This window comes from Trichosurus vulpecula, chromosome 2 (assembly GCF_011100635.1).
Source record: "Trichosurus vulpecula isolate mTriVul1 chromosome 2, mTriVul1.pri, whole genome shotgun sequence".
In the NCBI taxonomy this organism is placed as follows: domain Eukaryota; kingdom Metazoa; phylum Chordata; class Mammalia; order Diprotodontia; family Phalangeridae; genus Trichosurus; species Trichosurus vulpecula.
In genome coordinates this window covers 68263618-68288994 of record NC_050574.1, presented here as the reverse complement: position 1 = coordinate 68288994, position 25377 = coordinate 68263618, and the positions used below count along the sequence as shown (strand labels likewise).

Below are 25377 nucleotides of genomic sequence, written 5' to 3'. Positions count from 1 at the left end.
TACTGCAGCTCTAGAGGAGTAACAATAAAACACAGTACTCATCATCACCTGGCAGACAGGTGGGGGACTTGCATATAAACATACATTTTCTGACATGGGCAATGTATAAACTTGTTTTGCTTGACCACGCTGATCAATTACAAGGATTTTCCCCCTTCGATAGGGAAGTAGGAGGAGATGAGAGGGACTATCAATAATGATGCCCCAAAAATGCAAACCAAGAAAATGTCAATGAAGCACTGTTAAAAAATGCACAGAAGAGAAGAAAACAAGGTTCAGAAAGAGACATAAACACAGGCTGCTTTAATCGATTAATAGTAGCAGCTAGTGCTTTAAAATGTGCAAATTATTTACAAATATTAATTCATTTGGTCCCCACAAGAATCCTGAGGGCCAGTGCTATTATTATAATGCTCATTTTATAAATGAGAAAACTGAGGCAGAGACTGGTAGTGATATGCCATGGTCGCACAGTTAGTTAAATGTGTGAGGTCACACTTGAAGCCAGGTCTTACTGACTCTAGACCCAGCGCTCCAGTACACCACCGCTCTCTCAGCTGCCTTTATCTAGCTGCCTAACTTTGAAACTGTTAAATTTTTATAAAATTCAAGCTGTATATAATCGAGATCCATTCTTCATATACAATCCTTTTTTTCCTGTTTCTGTGGTATGAAAATGTTCATGTTTGTTGATGTTTTTTAAATTCAAAATAAAAAAAAAAGGAAGGCTACTTTTCCTAAAGATTAAGACCATATGAGGAAAAACATGAATAAACTTCAATGGACAACTTCCTTACTGTTACTATGCTAGTAAAGCCTGGCATATTTCTGTTTAATAAGAGGAATGAAAGGTAGTATCCTCTGGTGACTTGCTACCCTCACCCACAAAAGTCAGGTATGCCATGAGAAAGCCAGGAAGAGCTTTTGGCAAAGAGAAAAAATCTAAGATCTAGGGCATGAAGGGACCCTAGAGGTTGCCTAGTCCAACCTTTTTATTTTATAGGTGAGGAAACTGAACATGAGAGAGGTCAAATGATTTACTCAAAGTCACACTGGTAGTAAGTGGAAGAGGAGGATTTGAACTCAAGTCCTGTGACTCCAAGTTCAGCACTCTTTCCATTGTAAACTTTTGCCTAATAAACCTCAGGTTTCTGGCAGCAGAAAAAATGAAGGGTTGGGAATACAGAAGGGTCACCTCTACACCTTCATACCTACCCCATCTCTGCAACCCCAGCCAACCTGACCCTGAGCATGGGTGCACCTTATCCAAAATATCGTTAGTCTTCCTGTGGTCACTGTGGCATTCTAACTTTCCTGTAGCTCAGTGCCAAAAGCCCTGTACATGTTTCCATGTGATATTACCTAAGGTAATAGCTCAGTTATCAGTTAAGGCCTTCTAAGAAATTAGCTAAGAATAAGAGAGGCCCATAACATAGAGGTAGAGTGAGAAACATGCCAGGAGAGAAGGGGGAGAGGGGTGCTAATGGAGAGAGCAGGTCAGCAAAGATCAACTATTCACAATTTTGCCTAGGACTGTGCCACTGAAAACCACATCTGACATACAAGGCACACAGGAAAATAACAGAAATATGTAAGACCCAAAGTTATTTTACAACGGATGTGGTCAAAGGATAGGAACAAACATTTCTCAAAGATCTGCATATGAAGACTTCTCCAAATCATTAACAAAAGAAATACAAATCAAAACAAGTCAGAGGTCCTGTCCAGCAAACTGGTAAAGAGGTCAAAAGATAAGAACCATCCATGCTGGAGGTGTTGTGGAAAGATCAGGCACACTAATGGAAAGCAATTTGAAATTATGTTAAGAAAACAAAAGGACAGTGCCTGGAACTGTGATGTCCTTAAAGTGGAGAGGGAAAACATTCTCCAACACTTTTGAGATTACCTAGGGTACTGAGCAGGCCAGTCACTTACCCAGAGTCACAGTGTGTATGAGAGGCAGCTTAAATTCAGGTCTTCCTGGCCCTGAGGTCATCTCTCTAACCACTACTCCACAATGCCTCTCTAACAGAGTGACTAAAATGCCTACACCCTTTAACCCAGAGATCCTGTTGTTGTTGTTGATTATATGCCTCAAGAAGGTCAATGTTAAAAAGAAAAGTCCCACCAACACCAAAATATTCATAGCAACACTTTGGGGGGCAGGAGGTACGAGGGGGGGGGGCATGCACAGTGTAGCAGAGATATGGAAACAAAGCAGAGGCCCAAACATTGGGAAAGGGCAAAGTAAACTGGGGTACAAGAATGCAATGAAACAGTTATGTCCGGTGAGATATAAGGAGCAAAAGTGAAGTCAGCCAATATACAGAAAAACAATACACATAATGACCATAACAATTTAAATGGAAATAATAACAACAGATCCAAACTAAATGCTGGGAAATGATAATGACCAAGCTAAACCTCAAAGAAGAGGTGTAAGAATGTGCCTCCCTCAATTCTTTGCAGAGATGAGGGACTGTGAGTGTTGAACAGAATGCTGGACAATTTTGTGGAACATTTTTCCCTTCTTCTCTGGGAAGGAAAGGAATATGTTGGAAAATGTAGGTGATACAAAAACAAAAGACAGGTTTCCTGACAACAGAGTAGCCTGAATGAGAGCTAGGCCACCCACCACCCACCACCCACAAGCCTACTCCAGCAAAACCTTGCCTTATTGAGCAGACAAATAATGATCAATAAATCCAATGAGAAACTACAATAAGTGACATAATCCACCTCCGAACAGCACCAGAGGTCCATAAGAAACTTGAGGACAAAAGGAAAGGGATCCTGGCCCCTCAAACAAAAGCAAGCACCAGCAAGAGCAGAGAAAGGCCTGCAGCAAATGCAGAGGGCTGTCCTGAGAGAGGCCCAAGGTCTCCAGTAACAATCTCACCTATCTTGGGTGAGTCCTGGGCAACAGCACTCACTGCAGAACAGCCAGGGACTCTAAGATACAACATGCTATCTTGAAATCTAGCACTATGCACCTCAAACATTCAGGGGCGGCCAATAAGTTGAGGCCAGCACAAGTATCTAGAGAACTAAAAGCCATGCCAAGCAGGATCTACCATTCCACCCAAAAGGGCAGCAGGGAGCAGAGGCTGGCCCTGGCAGAAAGCTACAATTCAAAAACTAAAGTTAACAGATGAATAAATCAAAGAAAACACCAGCTTCAAAAATTACTGTGAATCTAATTCCTTAACTCTTCAATCACGGCCCAGAAACCTCCATCTCGAATAATCACTTTGGCAATGGAATTCACAACTTAGATGTAAGTTTTGACCCAGGCAGCCTCCTTCTGACTGGATCACTCCTCACAGAACCTCCACTTAAGAAGAGAGCCAGCCATCTCTTCACTTCCCAGTAGGCTGTACACCTCCAGATTTCTCCATTATGTCCCTGAGCTGATTACCTTCTTTACCTTCTCCCCTTTCAGCTTATTTTTATATGTTGCCTTCCCCATTAGAATGTAAGTTCCTTAAGGGGAGGGGCCAACTTTCTTTTTGGTTGTAGTTTCTGGCACTTTATAAATGCTTGTTGACTAACAACTGCAAGCAGGCTCAAAAAAAAAAAAAAAGACCATCAGGCATTCATATACCTAATATAAATGAAGCATAGCTTAAAATAATTGACATGAATAAGAAATTTGGAAAGTGGTAAACCTTACATAAGAAATGGAATCCAAAAATGTAACAAAACATAAGAAATCTGCTTTCAGAAACAATTGACTTAGAAAAGAGGTGGAGAGAGAATTCAAGAATCATTGGACTCCTTGAAAATCATGAGGGGGAAGGACAGAGCCAAGATGGTGGAGAAAAGGCAGGGACTTGCCTGAGCTCTCCCCAAAATCCCTCCAAAAATCTTTAAATAATGCCTCCAAACAAATTCTAGAGCAGCAGAACCCACAAAAGGATAGGGTGAAATAATTTTCTGGCTCAAGACAACTTAAAAAGTTGGCAAGAAAAGTCTGTTGCACAAGGGTAAAAGGTGAGCTCAGTCTGAGCCAGAGCAGGCCGCACATCAGCAAACCAGCAATGGACTCTTAGCCCATAGTCGGGGGAAGGGGGGAGGGCGGCGCCAAGCGGGAAGTCAGAGAGCTGGTCAGAAGGTCCCTTTGCTGGCATTGGGGACAAGACTCTGTTGCTTTGCTCATACTTGGATCTGGGTAATAGTCTTGGGTCTCAGTCCCACAGCAAGAAGGCACACTAATACTGGAGCTCGCAGCTGAAGAACAGGGACCTTGGTCACAGTTCCAGCACAAAAAAAGAGTGTTTGTGGTCACTCACAGACCAGAGCACAGGCCAAGAGAGTAGTAAACACACCTCTCTCTAGATCGTACCACTTTGGAAGAACCGAAAACTTACATGTCCCCAGAATTATCTCTGAAAACAGTTGCACAAAAAATCTGAAGTTTGGGACTGTGCCCCACTCTACTCTGGAAGCAGAGCCTCACTTTAGCACAGAGTTAAAAAGAAATAGGCTGCGAAAATGAGCAAATAGCAGAATAAGATCTTGATTACAGAAAGTTACTATGGTAACAGGAAAGATCAAAACACACACTCAGAAGAAGACAACAAAGTCAAAACTGCAATACCCAAAGCCTCAAAGAAAAATATGAATTGGTCTCAAGCCATGGAAGAGCTCAAAAAGGATTTTAAAAACCAAGTAAGAGAGGTAGAGGAAAAATTAGGAAGAGAAATGAGAGTGATGCAAGAAAACCATGAAAAAAGAGTCATCGGCTTGGTAAACCCAATGAAGAACAAAACACCTTAAAAAGAGGAGCTGGCTAAATGGAAAAAAGATGTAAAAAAATCACTTAACCAGATAATTTTTTAAAAATTAGAACTGGGCAAGTGGAAGCTAATTATTCCATGAGACTTCAAGAAGCAATGAAACAAAACCAAAAGAATGAAAAAATAAAAGTGTGAAATATATCATTGGAAAAATAACTGACGTGGAAAACAGATCCAGGAAAGATAATTTAAGAATTACTGATCTACCTGAAAGCCATGATCAAAAAAGAGCGTAGACATCCTCTTTCAAGAAATAATCATGGAAAACTGCCCTGATATTCTAGAACCAGAAGGTAAAATAGAAATTGACAGAATCCACTCCTGTTACTGTTATTGGTTGTTCTCCTGGTTTCCATTTTATTCTACCAGTTCATATAAGTCTTCCTAGTTTTTTTCTGAGGCCAGCCCTTTATCACCTCCTGAAAGAGAAAATGAAAACTCCCAGGAGTTAGCCAAATTCCAAAGCTCCCAAGTAAAGGAGAAAATATTGCAAGCAACCAGAAAGAAACAACTCAAATATCATGGATTCACAGTCGGAATAACGCAAGATTTAGTAGTTTCTACATTAGAGGATTGGAAGGCTTGGAGTATGACATTCCATAGGGCAAAAGAGCTAGGATTACAACCAACAATCACCTACCCAGCAAAATTGAGTATAATCCTCCAGGGGAAAATGATACCTTTAACTCTTAAAAACTTTCTCATTATTAAGGCACTTAGAAAGAGTATGCACAGACAAAGGGCACGAGTATGAATTGAACATGATGGGACGATTATCTAAAAAAATAAAATTAATGGGTGAGAAAGAGGAATGCACTGGGAGAAGGAAAATGAGAGAGTTAGAATGGGGTAAACTATCTGACAGTGTAAAGAGCCTTTACACTGGAGGGGAAGATGGTGGAGGTTGGCAGGGCAAGGGTGTATGTGAGTTTTACTCTCATTAGAAGTGGTTTAAAGTGAGAATAACATACACACTCAGTTGGGTATAGAAATCTTATTCCTACAGGAAAGTAGGAGAGGAAGGGCATGGAAGTTGTGGTTGGGAGGAATGACAGAAAGAAGGGCAGAGTCGGGGAGGTGAAAGTCAGAAACAAAACATTTTTGAGAATGGGCAGGGAGAAATGCAGAAAGAGGAAGATAAATGGGGGGAAAAAGTGAAACCACTGCAACAAATGCATAGTTAAGCAAAATAAATTCTGGCCTAGGTCATATCCAAGAAGTCTATTTCTCATTCTCCATGCTAAGTTCATCACCTCTCTGGTGGGTAGCATGCTTCATCACTGGTCCTCTGAAACTGTGGTTGGCCACTGCACTGATCAGAATTCTTATGACTTTCAAAGTTGTCTTTATAATGCTGTTGTTATTGTATTGGTTGTTCTCCTGGTTTTCATTTTATTCTATCGATTCATATAAGTCTTCCCAGTTTTTTCTGAGACCAGTCCTTTATCAATTCTTACCACACAGTAGTATTCATTTACATTCACATACCATAATTTCTTCAGCTACTCCCCAACTGATAGGCACTCCCCTATTTTCCAATTCTTTGCCATCACAAAACAGCTGTTACATTATTTTTTTTGAAACCATAAAGGTCTTCTTCCTCTTTCTTTGACTTCTTTGGGTCAAAGGGCATGCACAGTTTACTAACTTTTAGCTTTCTAGACTGGCTGTATGATTTGACAGCTCTAAAAACTGTGCATAATTATGCTTATTTTTCCATAACTCCTCCAAGGTTTGTTATTTTCCTTATCAGCTTTGCCAATCTGATGAACATGAGGAGGAACCTCAGAGCTGCTTTAATTTGCATTTCTTTAATGATTAGTCACTAGGAACTTTTTTCAACTGATATTTTGGATTTCTTCCCTTAAGAATTGCCTGTATATATTCTATGTCCCTTTGGTAAAGGGTTCTTATTCATATATATTTGAATCAGTTTCTTATGTATTTTGGAAATAAAACCAAAATCAGACAAAACTTGCTGCAATGATTTCCCTCCCGGTTACCTGTTTCCCTTTCTGCACTGGTGTGTGTGTGTGTGTGTGTACATTTTTAAAAAATTTACATAATCAAAACTGTTCATTTTATCTTCTGTGATGCTCGCTATACCTTGTTTGGTCATGAACTTGTCCTCTATCCACAGATGTAAAAGACATTTTTTCCCCTTGCTCCTCTAATTTGGTTATAAGATTACCCTATATGTCTAAGACATATTTGGAGCTTATGTTGGTATATGATGTGAGATGTTGGGTGTCTACCTAGTTTTTAGACCTGGCAGATTTTACTAAAAACCAGAGGCAATACTGGAATAAGATATTCCAAAAGGAAAAAGATAGAGGCTTACAATCAAGAATAACTTATCCTGCAAAGCTGAGCATTGTCCTAAAGGGGGAAAAATGAATCTTTTATAAGAGAAACCTAGAAAGATAAATTTATCTGAGCAATTAGAAGGAGTTTCATAATGGTGTAATGCTCATTAATTGGAGAAGAAATGTGTCCCTTCAAAATCTGAATGTCTTCAAAGGGTACTGAAGAAGTAAGTAAGAAACAGAGAGGCTGGGGTTGGACTGATCCTGTTCTAAGGATTTGAAGAAACAAAAAAAAAAAAAAAAGGAGGTAGAATTTGCTAATTCTCATAAGTAGGGTGAGAAGAAAATATGAACATGTAGGAAGGGTTGGAATGAGTGGGCATCAAATGAACCTCACTCATAGGAAATGAACAAAAGAGTTTTGTACATGCAACCCTCCCTCCAACAGTTTACTGTAGAAATACGTTAAATTTAACTGGGAAATAATGGGGGAGGGTGAACAAGAAGAACAGTGATGCCAGTGAGGAGTTAGTCTCAAGCAAAACAAAACCTCACAACCTTTCTGATCCTCAAGAAGGAGACTAAAAGGGAGAAAAGAACAAGAATTTAAAGGGGTGCCTCTTAGACAAACTGGAGAACAGCTGAACAAATTGTGGTTTAAGAATGTAACAGAATATTATTGTGTCATCAGAAATGATGAATGAGGTGATTTCAGAGAATCCTTAACCCTGAAGCCCCCTCCTCTGATTGGTGAGTACCTCCCTGAAAATTCCATTTGACGAAGTGCTCAGCCAAGCAATTCTCACTTATCTCCTGTATCTACCCTGACTCTCCAAACTTTTCTACTTTGCCTCTATGTATGGCCAGCCCCCAACCTCTCTGCAGCTCCCTTTTATGTGGTATCTTCCATCACTGGAATACCAGCTTCTTGAGAAGAGGGACTATCTTTCCTTTTGCTTGTATTTGTATTCCTGGCACATAGAAAGCACTTAATGAATAAATGCTTTCATCTATCTTGATGAAGAGTAAAGTGAACAGTAGTAGAAAAACTCATACAAGGATAACAACACTGTAAAGAAAAAATTTTGAAAGACTTAAGGACACTGATCAAAGCTCTAATTGTAATCATCATCATCATCATCATCTAGAATTTACAAGAACACTTTAAGGTTTGCAAAGTTCTTTATAAATATTACTTCAATTGAATAACCATGTCTACTGAGAATCTATGATAACACATTACCCTCCTCTTAACAGAGAAGTGATGGATACAAGGTGTAGAGATACATTTGTTTCACTTGATTCTACTTGTTACAAGTGCCACTCCCTTTATTTCTCTTGGCAAACTGGGGGTGGTAGAAAGAAGAGGAATAGTGATGACAAAAAAAAAAGGAAATCATAACATTTTTAAAAAATGCACAGAAGATAACAGAAAGAAGTTTAAGAAAGAAGCACACAAAAGCAGGAAAGCTTGGAGTGTAATGTATAAATTTATTACATATTTTTTCAAATCTAGCAAGGTTTTAAATGGAGACTGACAGTTTCATATAGAACCTTCTTTGTGTTCTACATGAATAGGAACATTCTTTATTAGTGTTTAAGTTTAGAGTAAAAACATAAAATTTAAAAACAAAAGATAACTACAATCATTTTAAGGAGAAGAGTGGGAAATGGAAAAAGCAATCAATGTTTGCGCATTGTAAGATTGCCAATATCTGGTTTAAAAGAAGGATCTCAAAGATCCAGCATATCACTGGATCAAAGGCTATTTTCTTTGTGGCTCTATATACCTTCCAAATGCACACAGGAGGAAATGTATCAAGAGTATCAGGACAATCCAAAAGCTTTGACACAAAAAACCTGCAATGGTTACTGAATACCCAATCTAAATATAAATCAAAATGGATTTTTAAATAGAGGCTCCATTCTGAATGCACTAAACTGTAGAATTATGAAGAGTAAAAGAAAAAAGGAGGGAAGGGGGCTAAATAGATGACCTCTAAGGTCCTTTCTAGTTGTAAAGCTATAATGCTACGATCCTTCCCAAGAACAAAGTTTTGGTTATAAATGTCACATGATTTCCATTACATGTGTGGTTACCCATCCTTTCATGGCTTTAAATACCTCAGAACCAACCCACTCACCCCCATCCTCAAATATGCAGAACTATGAATAGCTAGGAATTGCTTCTGATATATAATTAACTAAACACAAGTTAGAAGATGAGAACTTACCAGAATTACAGGATACCTGCTGTGGGGGTGGATGTGTCTGATGTGCTAACGACTGATGCTGATGATTCGGATGATGCTGTATGTGTTGATGTGGAGACGGATGCTGGGGGTGTGGAGACTGCAGCTGGCTGTGTTGTTGTGGGTGTGGTGCTGGATGCTGAGGACGTTGTGGATGCTGTGATAAACCATGCGGTCGATGGGGAGGATGTGGAGATGGTTGTGTGTGCATCTGGGGGTGAGACAAAGAAACTTGTGCCACGGAATTATTGGCAGTAGTGGCAAGACTACTGCTGTGGCTGTTCGATAAGCTGCTTTGGCCACTATGTTGATGAGAGCTCACGGTATTGCTGGGAGAGTGCTGATAGGAACATGAAGTGTGGGGTGGCTGGGATGATTCAGAAGGGATGCTCATCAAACCTAAAAATAGTAAACAGAAAGAAATATTTTTTGGTCATGTTTTTGTAAAGAATATTTCTTTAAAATTTACCCAACAGAAACACATTCTCTCATTCTCTCTCTGCTCCCCCCCCCCGCCCCCCGGATCATATATCTCTGGACATGGGCTTAACCATCTCTTTTCAGGAAGACTTTCTGGAGGCATAGAAAAACTCAGCTTTAGCAGCAATGGGCAAGAAGAGCAGTAGATGCAATTCTTCCCCATAACCAACAGGGAGGAATCAAGATTTCTGAAACACTGGAATTAGTACATTTATGTGTCATGTAGCTTCATCTCATTGCACAAGGTTTAGGGACATGTACTACAAACCTCATTTTCCATGCTTTAAATAAAATTTTAGGTTTAAGAAGTACTGAGATTATCCTGGGTCAGTTCATCTTGACCAGGAGTTCCATGAGGACATATGACTATTAATGTATGTGTATGTGTTTGGGGTAGGGAAAGGAAGAACTGGAGTTCACTGTGTCTCCTAGATCAGCCTCTGAGTTAAAATTTACTCTTGGAGAGACACTTTTCTTCTTTTTTTAAAGTATTTTTCCAATTGCACAGTAAAAACAATTTTTTAACATTTGTTTTTATAAAAATTTTGAGTTCCAAATTTTCTCCCTCCTTCTCCTCCCCCCTCCTTAAGAGGAGAAAGACTTTTCGAATGAGGAATAATATCTAAGGAACATTCTGCCACATTCTGGGAGTCAGTCAGCTATTATGTTGCATTAATCTTTGGGGGTGGGGGGTATAGGGGGCAATCAGAGTTAAGTGCCCTGCCCAGGTTTGAATTCAGGTCCTCCTGACTCCAGGGCTGGTACTCTATCCACTACGCCACCTACTTGCCCCTCGCATTAATCTTTAACACACTGAAGACCAAGCATTTGTTAGTCTGTGCTTATTTATCTACTCAAAATATGCATTCTAACTTCCCAACTTCTTATCTTCTCTCTTTGCAAAAAAGCATGTTCTTGGCTTTTTTCACTTTCCCATCTGTAGTCAGTTCCCTGAAATAAATACCTTTTAAAATAAGCTACTCTTCTTTCTTCCTAAGCTTCAAATTCACTGAGAAACAGGCACCATGCAAAGGTACTAGAGGCCGGCTTCATTCATAAGCCAAGGCAAGAATGTTCCTTCAGCGGACATTAGAGGATGATTAAAAACACCTAGTGTTCACGTTATTTTTCATCTGCCAACCCGGCTTCCATTACTTACTTTGCCACATTCTCTTTTTGAGCAAGATGCTTCAGGGTTTTAATATTCTTGTTTCTCCATTTTTTTCTTACCTCTTTCATGATAACACACATATTGTGCTCATGTGCTCCCTCTCAAATTTTCATGTTACTAGTTAAGCTAGAAGCCAACTTCTGCTTACCAACTTAACCACCTATTCTGGCAAAATCCATGTCATTCCATGAAGCCCCTCCTCAATCACAACATCCGTAAGACCAAGTAAAAGTACAAGCAAAGCCACATCAACTCTTATGCTTTGTCTCATTATGCCGCTGACGTGCACGCAACTGTCTAAAGTACCTGGTGTCAGGAGAAACATATTTGGTTTACAGAAAGAACGACCATTTTAAAAATCATCATCACCCCAACATCTGGCTCTGTATAACAAGGCTATTTCCACATCCCGGCAGATGGCCCATGGCAACATTATTTTACGGATCTAGATACAAGGTATTCATTTAAATGGAAAAAGATTGTGCAATGGCCCAGGTTTCTTCTGGAGTCAAGATACTTGGTGAAGATACTGTTGCCATGATTTGTAGTATTTGTCATAATATTTGCCAGTATATGAATGCAATATAAAATATTAAAACCGGTGGTTTTGGCAAAAGACTGCATTGGTACTCGATAAAAGTCAGAACTGATTCTTGAAATCAGAGAGTTGACATTAAAAGTGAACATCAAAGTGACTCATAAAGGAGGGGAAAGAGACAGGTGATCACAATTCAAGAGCTAGATGGCCTCACTTTACAGATGAAGAAACAGAGGCCCAGGGAGGTTCAGTGAAATCATTTGTTGGTGATAAAATCAGAGTGTCAGAACTAGAAGAGACCTCAGAGATCTAGTCTAACTTCCTTACTGTGTAAGTAAGGAAGCTCAAGGACAGAGAGGAGAAAAAGGACTGACCCTAGGTCACATAGCTCCTTAAGAGGCAGGGTCTAACTTCGAATGCCAGTCATATGATTTCTGATCCAGTACTCTTTTCATTACACCACACCGAAATCATTGTACATCCTTCAGTTATTGGCACTGCTGTTATTTTAAGAGCAATTTACTTAAATTACCTAAGGAATCTACATATTTTAAACCAGGGCTGTCCAAAATGCAGCCGCATGCCCACAGTGCAATTTATGAGGCCTGCCTACAAGCAAAGAAATTTATATAAATGCTTTAGTAAACAAAGCTCTCACTAATATGGCAAAATCAAAATATACTGTCTATTATTTCAATAAAAACCTAAGGTTGGACAGTGCTGTTTTAAACCACCTACTACCCAAAGGAACACCAAATATAATACAGCAGCTCAAAAAGGCATCTTTTCCTATACGCATACAAGCTAATTTAAACTTATGCCTTGAACTTGAATTTTAACCCCTGAAATCAGCCACTGAAGCAATGCAACTTCATTTATCAACATATTATCAGCTCTCAATCTTTGCCACTGACATGAGTGTAGAAAATTGTAAATAATGCAAGGAGCTAAGCTGAAGTATAAAGGGATACTCTGCAAAGTAACTTCATCAGGGTTATAGAATAGTATTAATTATCTCATTTGATTTTATACCATTCTGCAAAAGCTATACTGGATCTGCACATGATTCACAATGCTAGACACAATTCAACTGACATGACAGAGATCATACTGCATGTGTACAATCTTCAAGGAAAAGGTGCTGATGATAAAGCAAGGATTAGAACTCCATATGATACTTCTTTTAAAGCAAAGCTATGTTATGACCAGAAGCTGGCTTACTTCTATTGCACATTGAGCTACAATAATACTATACTTACTGGAATCAATGGTGATGCAGGCAGAGCCCTGAGCTGGATACTATCAGATTCTTAGGAGCCCTAGCATGCAAATCTCTCTCTCTCTCTCTCTCTCTCTCTCTCTCTCTCTCTCTCTCTCTCTCTCTCTCTCTCTCTCTCACACACACACACACACACACACACACACACACACACACAAGAAGAATGTCCCAATACACCCTGTTCCTTAACTACAGACAAACAACAACTTTGATGAATGGGAAAAGATACCAAATATCCTGGGAAAAGATTTCTTAAAATGCAAAAAACTCACCTTGTTGGCTAAGTGACTGCTCAAAAACTGATTTATAAAGGCTTCGAAATGAGGCACTAAGATCTTCAAAATTATATTCTGAGAAAAGTAGTTGTTTGTCTCGTTCTGGGATGCTGTACTGTGGCTGCTGCTGAGGAGTTAGTGATTGAGAGACTGGTTCTGGATGGTTTGTCACCTAATGTTAAAAGAAAATACTACTGATTCTAGGCTCTACATTTGAGTTTATTCATTAAAAAAAAAAAACTACAAACAGTGGTTCACATGCTAAGAGAATATAATCCAAAGTGGGAAAAAAACACCCTCCCTGAGTTGGCTGTCATATGATATCCTTATCATTGGAACCATCCTCCTTATTTCTGGCTTGGGCACCAAACATGAGGCACAAGCTGGATGTCATTAATCACCACTAACCCCAGAATCAGCACACATTCAATAATAGCAAGTATCTCCCACTCCCACATGCCAAAAGGGATTAGAACCCTGATGTATTGCTTTTTAAACATGACTGGGTCCTGTCCTATTAATTACAGCAGCCAATTATACCAAAGTCCTTTCTTCTATTCAATAATGGCATTGTCTCTTATTTTTTCCACTGCTGTTACCCTACCTTTGCTAAAATTAAGAAATATTTTTATATGAGGTAGGATTTGCAGTGTCAGATTTCTATCTTAATATCTAATTTATGGCTTCATTCAATCCAACTGCCCAAGCACTTACAGGATGTATGACACTACTCTATGGGGAGGGTGAAAACTATAAAATACTGCTTCTTGGTGAGCAGGAATGAAAACTGTTGCACTACTGGACAACTTGGAAATTTTGTGACACTGATTTCTAGTGCAACCACTGCCTTAAATCACAATGAACCTTTATTTGTCTCCCTCTCAACTTCTGGGAGACAGAAGGAAATACTAAGAAGAAAAAGAAGGGAGTAAAAACAAGGTAACTAGGTACAAACTCAAAGAGAAATAAAAGGAAATAAAAGGAAAATGGAAGGGATCAATGCCTTAAATCCTTAAAATTTAAAATAATGATCCTCTATCACAAAGCAATAAAGAATACTAGTTTTCAAAAAAAAGAATTACCTATTTTTATTTAAAGAGTCTGAATTAAGAAATGCAAACTGCCAGATGCTTAAATGCAGTTTAACATTATAGAGTATCAAAAATCAATAGAAAAAATATTTAGGTTAAAAGTTACAGTTCTGATTTATTACGAGGCCCATTACTTTTAAAGCTGCTGAAACTGAAACTAAGAACAAGAGGGCTCAGTCAGGACTTGAAAATGATCTATATTCAGGGCAATACGCTCTGAGTTACTTGAGCACAACCATTTTAAAAATCAAGTTACAAATAACCTTCTAAGTATGCATTGGGATCACCATCTAGGTAGGAAGTCGTTTCCCAAAGCCTATTTATAACCTGCTAATTGTGTATCTCTATGTTTAAAGCTGCCCCTCTTCACATTTAGTCTGCATCTTCCACTGAGTTTAGTTCTAAGCTCTAATTGTGAATTCAAATATAAAGAGCATTTTAATAAGCTTACTGGTGTATAGCTGTGCACACTTCCAACACTGTTCAAATTAACAGATGCCAAACTCTGGTCCGAGAGACTGTTGTTAAGGCTACTGCGTGGACTGTCACTGCCATCCTGATCAGGATTATATAATGTTACCTAGAATGCAAAAGAAACAAATATTTGAACAAAGATCGGTTAAAATTGCATGTACTACTTTATATACACCAAGGTACTCTAAGACAGAGTATCTACATGCACAACTACCAAAATCAATGTAATTATTTAATAAGGTTAGCTTTCAAAAATAGGTCTGGGTTACAAAGAATTTTTTTTTTTTAACAAATGCTATTTATAGCTTACTCTGCTAAAGAATAGGTTTTGGCTCTGATGCAAACAACAGGCACCAGAGGAGTTAAACTAGACAAATGCAAGCTAACAAACAAGTCCTCTCTTGCTGCATTGCATATACTACTATTGAAGGGGAAAGAACACCAGGCCCAGAGTCAGGAAGACCTGAATTCAAACTTGGCCTCATCACACTTACTAGCTGTGTGACCTGGGCAAGTCACTTAACCCTGTTTGCCTCAGTTTCTTCATGTGCAAAACAAGCTGGAAAAGGAAATGGCAAATCACTCCAGTACCTTTGCCAAGTAAACCACTAATGGGGTCACAAAACGTTGGACACAACTGAATAACAACCCAACAATAACAACTTTCCAAGATGGCCCAACAAAACGAGGCCAACCTTATATCACCAAGAAAGTACTTCAAATAAGCTTTCCTGTTAGGTCCTTTCCCTAATTCTAAGTCTTCCACCTATAATTTTATACCTGCCAATCAACTTTCCAGTGTTTCCCAAATAAATGACAGCAATGTCCTAATGTACAAGATTTATTAGATGAGTTAGTCAATATTTACTGAGCATCTACTGGCATTCCTGTTGGCATTCAGAGAGGAACAGGATACATAATTCTGGGAACACAAGTACAATTTGTTGGGAAAATATGATCTTCATTCTCCATTAATACAGCAACATTCTGGTTTACACACCAAGTTTCCTTGAGTAGGTTAGGAATAGTTGGTTGGTCAGGGAAAAATCACACCTGACCCCAGAGCTTCTGGAACAGTCAAGCTAACTATCTGTTCTGGAGCACAGAGAGTTCCCCCAGATAAACTGAAGACTAATCTCGACAGACTGGAATGGCAGGCTAAAACTAACAAGATATAACTTATCAGGAATAAATGAAAAGTCCTCTACTTTGGTTCAAGATAACAAATACATGAGCCTACTACGTAACAAACTCTTTTAATAGCACTGCTAATGAAAAAGTCTTAGAAGTTTTAATTAACTACTCAAGGATTCAGCAATGTGAAGATGATGCCAAAAAAGTTAATGTAACCCAAAGATGTGCTAAGAGGATACATAGTAAGAGAAGGATATATAGTATCCAGAACAAAACTGCTAGTCTCTTTATTCTTTCTGTTAGCACTGGGCAGATCACATTGAAAAACTGAGTCCTGGGGCAACTAGGTGGCACAATGGATAGAGCACTAACCCTGAAGTCAGGAGGACCTGAGATCAAATCTGGACTCAAGACACTTATTAACTGTGTGACCCTAGGCAAGTCACTTAACCCTGACTGCCTAAAAACAACAAAAAACAGAATCAATGACAAACTAGAGAATAGTGAGAGGACTTAAAATGATGCCATATAAGGATTAGCTGGTAGCAAAAGGAAATATTTATATATAGAAAAGGAAGGACCTGATCACTGTAGTCAAATATCTGACAGACTGTCTTCTGCAAATGAACTAAATTTAGTATATGTGGCTAAAGGAGACAGAATTAAGATGAAAGAGCAGACATTATAGCAAAACAAATTTTAGCTTACAAATTCTAACAAACAGAACAGTCTTGAAATGGAATGCACCACCTTAATAAAAGAGTGAATTCCCTATTACTGGTACTCTTCAAATAGAGGATGGAAAGGTGACAGGTTAAACTCAATGACCTGTAAATCTTCTTTCAATTCCAAAGATTCCATGATTCACTTTAAAACTATATGAAATGGGTTAAAAAAAATGTAGAAAAAATAAATCAATGAACTGAATCAATAAGCAATAATAAGAAATCAAATTCAAAAGTCCAGTGTTCAGTAAACTCAACAACAAACACTACTTGGGAAAGGACCCCCCTATTTTAAAAGAACTGTTGGAAAAACTGGAAAGACGTCTGGAAGAAAATAGGTTTTAACCAACATTTTATACTATATCACAAAAATATCCAAAGGGATCATTTGTGAGCTAAACATTAAAAAAAAAACCAATCCACTTTTTAACCAATACATCTAAGATAAAGGAAATGAACAAATGGGTAAAAATTTATCAGTATTTATCTTTTACCACAGTCACATTCCTATCCAAGATGTATGTAGGTAATTAACAAAAACATTTGAGACTAAGAGTCATTCTCCAAAATTGTCTTCAAAAGAAGAATCACCAACTATTAGCAACCATACATGAAAGATAGCTCTGATCACTAATTATAAAAAGAAACCACAATTTTTAAAACTCAGGCTTTATTTCATACCTAGAAAATTGGATATGATAAAAAAAACAAAGAATCATTGTTGGCAAGGTTAAAGGGATAAAGTACACTAATACACTAGTGGTGGAATAAGAATTATTCCAACTATTCTGGAAAACAATTTGGAATTACGTGAGGAAATATCACTAAATTGTTGATACCCTTTGACGCAGAGATCACACCACTGGACATATATTCCTCAAAAAGGTTAAAGAAAGTTTCCACAAAAACCAATACATTTATCGTATCCCTTTTTGGTAGCAAAAAATTGGAAACAAAATGGGTGCTCCCAGATGGGAGAACAGCTCAACAAATTGAGATGTACAAATAAAACAGAATAAATTTTACTCCATAACAAATGACAAATATGAGGAATTTATATAAACACAGCCAGAAATGGAAAAACATGAAAGGAACATGGTAGAGATTTGGAGCCAGATGACCTAGGTTCAAATCCTGCCTCTGGTGCTTTTCATCTGTAACTACGTAATGAGGAGAACATAAAAGAGACACATTTTACAATCATGGGATTAGGATATTAGGTATCTGATATCAGGGAAGTCATTAAACCTCCCTGAGTCTGTTTCCTCATCTATAAAATGAGGGGTTTGAACTTACTGCCTTCTAAGGTCCCTTTCTAGATCTATAAGATTATACATATTAATTATGATAAGATAAACAAGAACACTAAGATGAAACTGAACACTCTGTGATGTAATGAATGATCTTGGCCCCAAAGGAGGTGAGGAGATGTATCCTCCTTTCATTATGGGAAAGTGAGGGTTCACAGGTAAAGAATGAAACTATCTATCAGATGTAGTTGTTAACACTGTTTTTCTTTGTTACTGGGGGGTTGAAGTGAGAGGAAGAACGTCTAGAAATGACTGGTAATGTTTTTTAAAAGGCATCAAAAAAACTTTTACAAAGGACTATAAAATTCAGTCACATTATCCATTGTTATAAGCCAAAAAAGTAACAATGACTCCAGGAGCAGAGGGCACAGCAAGTTAAGGGTAGGAAAACCCCACTGTTGTTCTTACTAAATAAGGTCCCTTCCCCATACTTAGTTGAGACTTTGGAGTGAAAACGTGAAAGCCAAAGAATCACTAATAATATGAAATTTTTGATGTAGGAAAACAGTAGTTTATATAAAAATCATGAACAGTTCAAGACAAGTACTTTATGTCAGCAGATAAGCTCACCAGGACTGCCAATGCAGAACTGCATCTTGAAGGGAAGGACGGCAAGGAGACAGTGAAATTATTTCTTTTTAAAACAAGGATGGAGGTGACCTACCTGACTGGAATGATATCATGCCCCAATCCTAACAAAATACCCACAAGAGAGAGTTTGCATAGGGAACTAGGTCTTATGTATATACTTGCCTAAAGGTTGAAGCCCTATCACCTCAGATTCCACTGAAGCTGGGAGCCCTTTTAAGTGCTAGAAAGTTTATAGTGCTGGTACCTAAAAAAAATACACAAGGAAGAAAACTACAAGAAAAAATTAGGAAGCAAATAAAGTAAACTTTCAAAAGATAGCTGGTCTAGATTCTGTGCAGAGCAGAAACAGAACTGAAGTACAGAATGAAGTATGTTTTCAGATACGACCAATGCTTCGATTATTCTGTGTGACTATATTTCTACATTACGAGAGAGCTTCTAATGGGGCAAAGTAGAGGAATGGGTTAATTGGTAATGATAGAGAGGCAAAAAAAAAAAAAGTACATCAATAAAACATGGGCAAAAAAATAAAACTAAAAGATGCTCAAAATGGGATATAAATAGGAATGTTACTATACTGTTAAATTTAACATATACTTTTAAAAATAAACTGTAACAGGTTACAGTTTCATATTTGTTTTTGTTCTTTTCTATGCAGAAATGTTTGTTTGTTGATGATTGTTAAGTTCCAATTTAAAAAAATTAAATGATAAACACTTCTTGTAAGCACGGGGACAAATTTTATGATCCAGAGTTTCTCTGAATAACTACAATGCCATAACACAGCATGCAATTAATACATTACAAATATGTTATCTCAATTTTGCTAGCCACTCAACTCACCACAATTTTTCTACATCTATCCATATTCTCTACTTACTTATGCTCTCTTTTCCAATATCACAGAACACTGTACTAATCACAATACCATGCACGACATAAAATAAACAGAAGGCTAATTCCTGCCTTCAAGGATGATATATCCTTGAGAATGGGTTTGAGAGTGGAGAAAACATATTCATGAAATAATATGGGAAATATTACAGAGTACCACCACTGTTTCTCATTCCATTTGTGGAGATACACAGGTGCTTCCTAAACAGAACAGCAAGAAGACCAGTTTGACTGAATCATACTGTATGGTAAAGAGAAGAATGTATATTAAGGCTGAAAGGGTTAGATGGGGCCATGTTGTGAAGGAATTTAAATTCCAAACAGAGCAGTTTCTATTTGACATTAGAACTTAAAGGAAGACACTGGAGTTTATTGCCTAGGGTAGTGAAACTGTCACATCCATGCTTTAGAAAAAATCATTTTAGTGACTATGTGAAAAGTAGACTGAAGAGGCAAAAAGACAAATTAGGATGTGACTGCAATAGCCCACATGAGAGGTGATGGGAGCCTAAAACAAGATGACTATGTGAACAGAAAGGAAGTGAATGAGATACTGTAGCAGTACAGATGTCATTACTTCACAAATGACAGAATATCAGGTGAAGCAGAAAAGAGAATAGCCCCTAGTTGCAAATCTGTTTGAGTGAAAAGATCGTGGTGCCCTTTAACAGAAATAAGGAAGTTTAGAGGAGAGGTTAATTTTAGGGGAAATATTTAATGAGATCTATTTTACACTTGAATTTAAATTGGACTTTTGGTATCAAGTCTGCAATGTCCAACAGAAGAGACTAGGGTTCAAAAATAGATTTAGAAGTCTTGCATCAAGGTGGTCTTTAATGAGACAGACAAAAAGACAGAAGTCTCATCACAAAATCTGGCTTACCAAAAGCTGAGTGGAAAGTTGGTTGTGGGGAAGTGCTTCCACTTCACATAATGTGGAGAGAACTTTTTAAAGAAGTTTGACATACAAAAGAAAGAGAAAGATGGAATGATATTCAAACAGTGTGGAGCAACTAAAGGTGGAATAGTGTGGAACAGCAGAAAGCTTTTTATGCATTTGAGAAAGTTGAGAATATTTGCAAGAAATTTGGCAGGAGAAAAGAAAAGGCGGAAGATGCATAAAAAAGGGATGATTGCTGAAAAAAGGTCCCCAGGGAGGTAAAGCAGAATGGGATCAAGGGCATTCGTAGTTTTAGGAAGGAGTAGAGATGGCTTTTCCTCTGACAGAAGAAAAGGAGAACAGGAATGACACTGCTGAGATGTTCTGAGAAAGTCTGAGAGGCAGGGGTACGGTTAGGAGCTTAAGGAAACAAGAAACACTTTGGAATTGTCACTAGGTAGACAAAGGCACAAACATAAAAACAGTCTCAAACCAAGAGGCCACAGAAAAAATAAACTCTTTGGGAGATTGTTATTGAGGGGATTACTATTTAGATATGTGTTTAACTAGATGACCTTTGAGGTCCTTTCTAAACAAGGTTCTTAGTTTGCAGTCCACTAAAATAAATGGAATGCATTTTGTGGATTCTGAATCAAATTTGACAATTTTGTGCTTTGTCAACACACAAGTTACAAGACTTGATATCAACATATCAAAGGATTAAAATAAATTGAGTTGTCAGTAAGCATTTAGTTTATTGAGGTACAAACCACAGTGGTAGTTTGTGACTGCTTTCAAGACCAGCAAAGGAATCAACAATTTGGTCTCTAAATCTCTCTGCTTGCTATCAAAGGGAAATTTAAAGAAAATGACAGCAAAACTTCTATCACAAGATCCAGAAACTTTCCAAAAATCTCTTCAAAGAAGAGATTTAACTTTATTACCCTGATGATTTCACTAATATTCTGGCTAGATACAAGATGAGGAGTTATGAAGTTTGCAGATAAGGCCCTGATATTATACAATATCATATTAAATAAAATTACTCTGTTGCTGTGCCTATTGACATATACTTCAACAGCGGTTGAGATACGAACAATGTTGCCGTTTCTTTTTTTTTTTTTTAAATATAGCCTTTAGTCAAGAATGTGACCCCCTACTATGGCATTATTTCTAGGCAAAATTTAGGTCTGATTGTCATTATTAGGAGAGAAAGCATGGAATTGGGCAAAGAATGTTAAGAGTTGGGGTAAGCAAAGATAGGTTCAAATATTAGCCCTGCAACTTACTAGCTATGTGACTTTGGGCAAATCACTCTATTTCTCTGGGCCTTTCTATTACCACATCTGTAAAATGTAGATATTCACTGTACTACCTAATTTATAGGGTTGTTGTGAGGAACAAATAAAATAGTGTAAAACTCTCTATAAACAGTAAAGTGTTATACAAACCTAAGCTGATATTATCTATATATCATTTCTATATATAGCACCTTACCATTGGTATGGAACTATAAAAGTAAGTATATATGTATATAATCCTTGTTTGAATGAATTTACTGCTAGAGATTAAAAGCTGCTCTCTGAGACCTCAAACCAGCATATACTTCACACAAATTTGCACAGCTCTACTGCTGCTGATAGTAGTTGCCAGTGCATACAGAAAATTCTGTTTTTCTCTCACAGAAATCGTAGATGTTTTAAACACTGTATTAAATACATACTGACTCAAATGGGGGCTCTCTAACATCTGGCAAAAACTGAACTGTACTAAAAAGCTGGTTTCCCCACAGTCATTATATTCACAAAGGTTCTCTTCAATATGAATTCTGAGTATCCTAAGTGATGGCCTATTGCCAATGGCTATCCTATTCTCAACCTCATCCCAAGAAACATTAAATCAACTTAAAAGCCACCTTCTGCATGAAGTCTTCCTTCCCCAAGTTACTCTGTATCTGTTTTACATGTGTTCAATATATACCTAGCCATGTTCATATCCCCAGCAGCACTCCTTGAGTACAAGGACTGTTTCTCTTGGTCTTTCTATCCTCAATGCCTAACAGAGTTCCTGAACACAGCAAATGCATAACAACTGCTTGCTAATTAACTGACCAAATGAATTAAGAACTTACCCATTTTTCCCCTGCCACAGTAGTGCTGATATTCAATTTGTGACCATAGTAACTGAAAGGCCCACCAAGAATACAAGCCAGTATACCCAAGCTGGCTAAAGAGAACTCCTCTACTCCAGGCATGTGTAATTCAAATGCCAGGCAAAGCAAAAGGCAGCACTCATGAATCTGTTCTGGATTTTAAATCAGGGCTTTGAGTACAAGCAAAGGGATCCTGAATACAGGACACATGGAAACCTGCATTTTAGAGTATATCTAAGAGTCTTCTATTGAAACTTCTGGCCTTGTATCACAATGAAAGTATAATAGGCCACTGGGTAGCCACTAGTGGACACCCAGTATCATCACCATGTGGCTATGTATATACATGTTATGTGGGTACACACAAATATGGGAAGAGATCAGAGCTCCTTCTAAGATGCTGCTTAAAGTAGTAATAATAGCTATTTACATATTATGTTAGGTGAATAGATACTATCATCCACATTTAGGAGGTTAGAAAACTGAGGCTTACGGACAAAAGATTTGTCAACAGGTCAAAGGGCTAGGTTATGGAGCTGAATTTGACCAAGGTTTTCTAACTCCAAATCCAGCACTCTTCACAACTCCAGACCTTTAATATTTTTGTTACACAAAATATTACTTGAAATAAGTAGATCAATTTGTCTTAACTCTTCTTTTCTTTTTTTTTTTTGCCATAGAAAGATATGGTAAAAACCTGTTATACAAATATCAATATCTTAGAAATCTCTGTTATGCCTTCCAAATAATTACAAATAAGGAAAGAGAAAAGCAGAAAAAGGTTTAAATGGGGACCAGCCTCATTCCTAGGAATTAGCCAGGCATTTCTCCCTTCCCTCCCATTACCCTTACTAAATAGTCTTCTTCTCCATAGTATCCAAAGGGAAGCAAACTATAAGACCACAAAAATATCAGTTATGGGATTATCTTTCCCCCCCAAAAGGAACCCTCAAGGAAAAAAAAGAACCAATTAGCAGAGGATAAATAATACCAGAAATTTCAATAAATCACTATATATTAACATGGATTATGAGAATCCTTTTCTATGAAGCCCTCTTCTATAATTCAAGAATTTTATTTCATCAGTGAGGGTACGTCCTCCACTAACATTTCATCAATTTCTCTTATAACTTAGTAAGAGACTTCCAGAATTGCTGTGGCCAGAAAATTCATCAATTTATGATCAACCTTAGTGACAAATTTCTCCATTATTAGCTGGTTGGTCTTCAGTTGATAGGCATTCTATTAATCACTGAGACCATTCTTAATTACGTATTTCTATCTTGCAAGAACAACAAAATTGGTACTCTGCTGGCAAAACTTTCAAGAACCCACAGTTACTTCTACTCATCAGGGCAGTTCTTCTATAGAGGGACTAGTTCACAAACTAAACAGTTCTTAATATCCCTATTGTAGTGCCAGGTTTAAGAGACACAAGTTTGCGCTACTGTCAAATTTAGTCATACAGAACATTTTAAAAGTATGATAAAGGGAAGCTAAATGAATTATGCAATAATATATTGACATAAAAAAAAAGAAATTACTTTGTTAGTCACAGTGTTGATTGCGAGAGTTGGAGAGGCACTTCCCGAAATAATACACTCCATTCCCAAAGAATCTGAATCTATGCTATATGGAGTTGAGGCCTAAAATGCAAAAACAAAACAAATAATTAGCAGCTTATAACCTGAAACAAAGTTAATACAAATTTAGAGGATTTCACTAAGTCCTCCAGTTCCCAATGCTGTACATTCTTTCTATCACTGGTAAGAAAGAGCTTAAGTATCCAATGGAGCCTAATTCATTGAGAGCTACCTTAACATTCTTTAGCTTAAGCTATCACCCACCATCTATGAACCTGAAAATAGATTGTGGTTCGCGCTGATATTAAAAGCAGACAACTTTTATGTACTTTACATATCATCTTGAGTGCTGCACAAGCACACACACGCACGCACGCGCGCGTGCGTGTGTGTGTGTTTGTGTGTGGTTTTCTTCCCATGGGCCTCAAAACAACGACATTCTGGTTGTACTACAGAAAGACATATCAGAAAACTTGGGTTTTCTACCAGCTGGGGTAGCATTTGTTCTGTTAAATTTGGTTCAATATAGCAAACATCTATTAAGCGGCTTTACTATGTAGAGGGCTGTTGTTTGGATGAAATACACTTGTTTCTGAAAACCTACAATATAAAAAGGTGTTGTGCAAATGCAACTACTTTAAGATCAAAGGATTTCAGAATTGTAAAGAACCCTAGAGGTAAGAAAGGTCAAACTATTGATTTTATAGAAGAGGAAACTCAGGACCAGAGGGATTAAGTAACTTGCCTAAGGCCACAGTTTCCAAGCAACAAGGTAAAAGTCAAGCTTGGATCTTTTAATTTCAAATCTAATCCTCTTTAAGAACCAAATCAAAAGGAAAATGGGATAGCTTATTTTAAAGTGTCTTCATACAAACAAACATAAAGGAGCAGTGGAATTATACTAATATATAAAGGGGCATTAGTATTATTAAGAGAGCAGCTATGTGGTACAGTGGATAGAGCGCTGGGCTTGGAATCAGGGGGACCCATTTTCATGAGTTCAAATCTAACCTTACTCTTATTAGCTGTGTGACCCTAGAGAAGTCATTTAACCTGTTTGCCTCAGTTTCCTCAACTATAAAATGAGATGGAAAAGGAAATGGCAAACCACTCTAATATCTTTGTCAAGAAAACTCCAAATGGGGTCATAAAGAGTTGGACATGACTGAAACAAATGAATAACAACAGTATTATTTAGAGATGATTTTATTTTGTAAAGCTTTGTGGTGGCTCTTACAAAGGTGACAGAGTAAGTGAAATATAAATTAGGGTAGTGTAAGTTATCCAACTTCCAAATATAGATGCCAGGTAGATTTTTCAGCTACCAAAGAAAGAAAAATAAAGAGGAAAAAGAAAAGCACCATATTGATATAGGCCCCTTGTTTCCAATTCTGTGTTAACGCTCAGATTAGATACATGCAACAAGAATCTGGAAGGCTCTTC

At 37.7% G+C, this 25377-nt stretch overlaps 1 protein-coding gene across 4 annotated transcripts in view; it reads right to left on the bottom strand.

The window, feature by feature from the left end:
- The window catches only part of FOXJ3 (forkhead box J3), a 158446-nt gene that overhangs the window by 14316 nt on the left and 118753 nt on the right, over positions 1 to 25377 (bottom strand). For 2 of the 4 annotated variants that reach the window (XM_036744997.1, XM_036744998.1), the window contains exons 6-9: positions 23896 to 23997; positions 14643 to 14771; positions 13098 to 13272; positions 9340 to 9756 (exon numbers count right to left, since the gene is read on the bottom strand). In XM_036744997.1, the coding sequence (XP_036600892.1) occupies positions 9340 to 9756; positions 13098 to 13272; positions 14643 to 14771; positions 23896 to 23997 (823 nt within the window). The remainder of the gene's footprint in view (positions 1 to 9339; positions 9757 to 13097; positions 13273 to 14642; positions 14772 to 23895; positions 23998 to 25377) is intronic. The other 2 variants (XM_036744999.1, XM_036745000.1) reach the window with 1 other exon arrangement.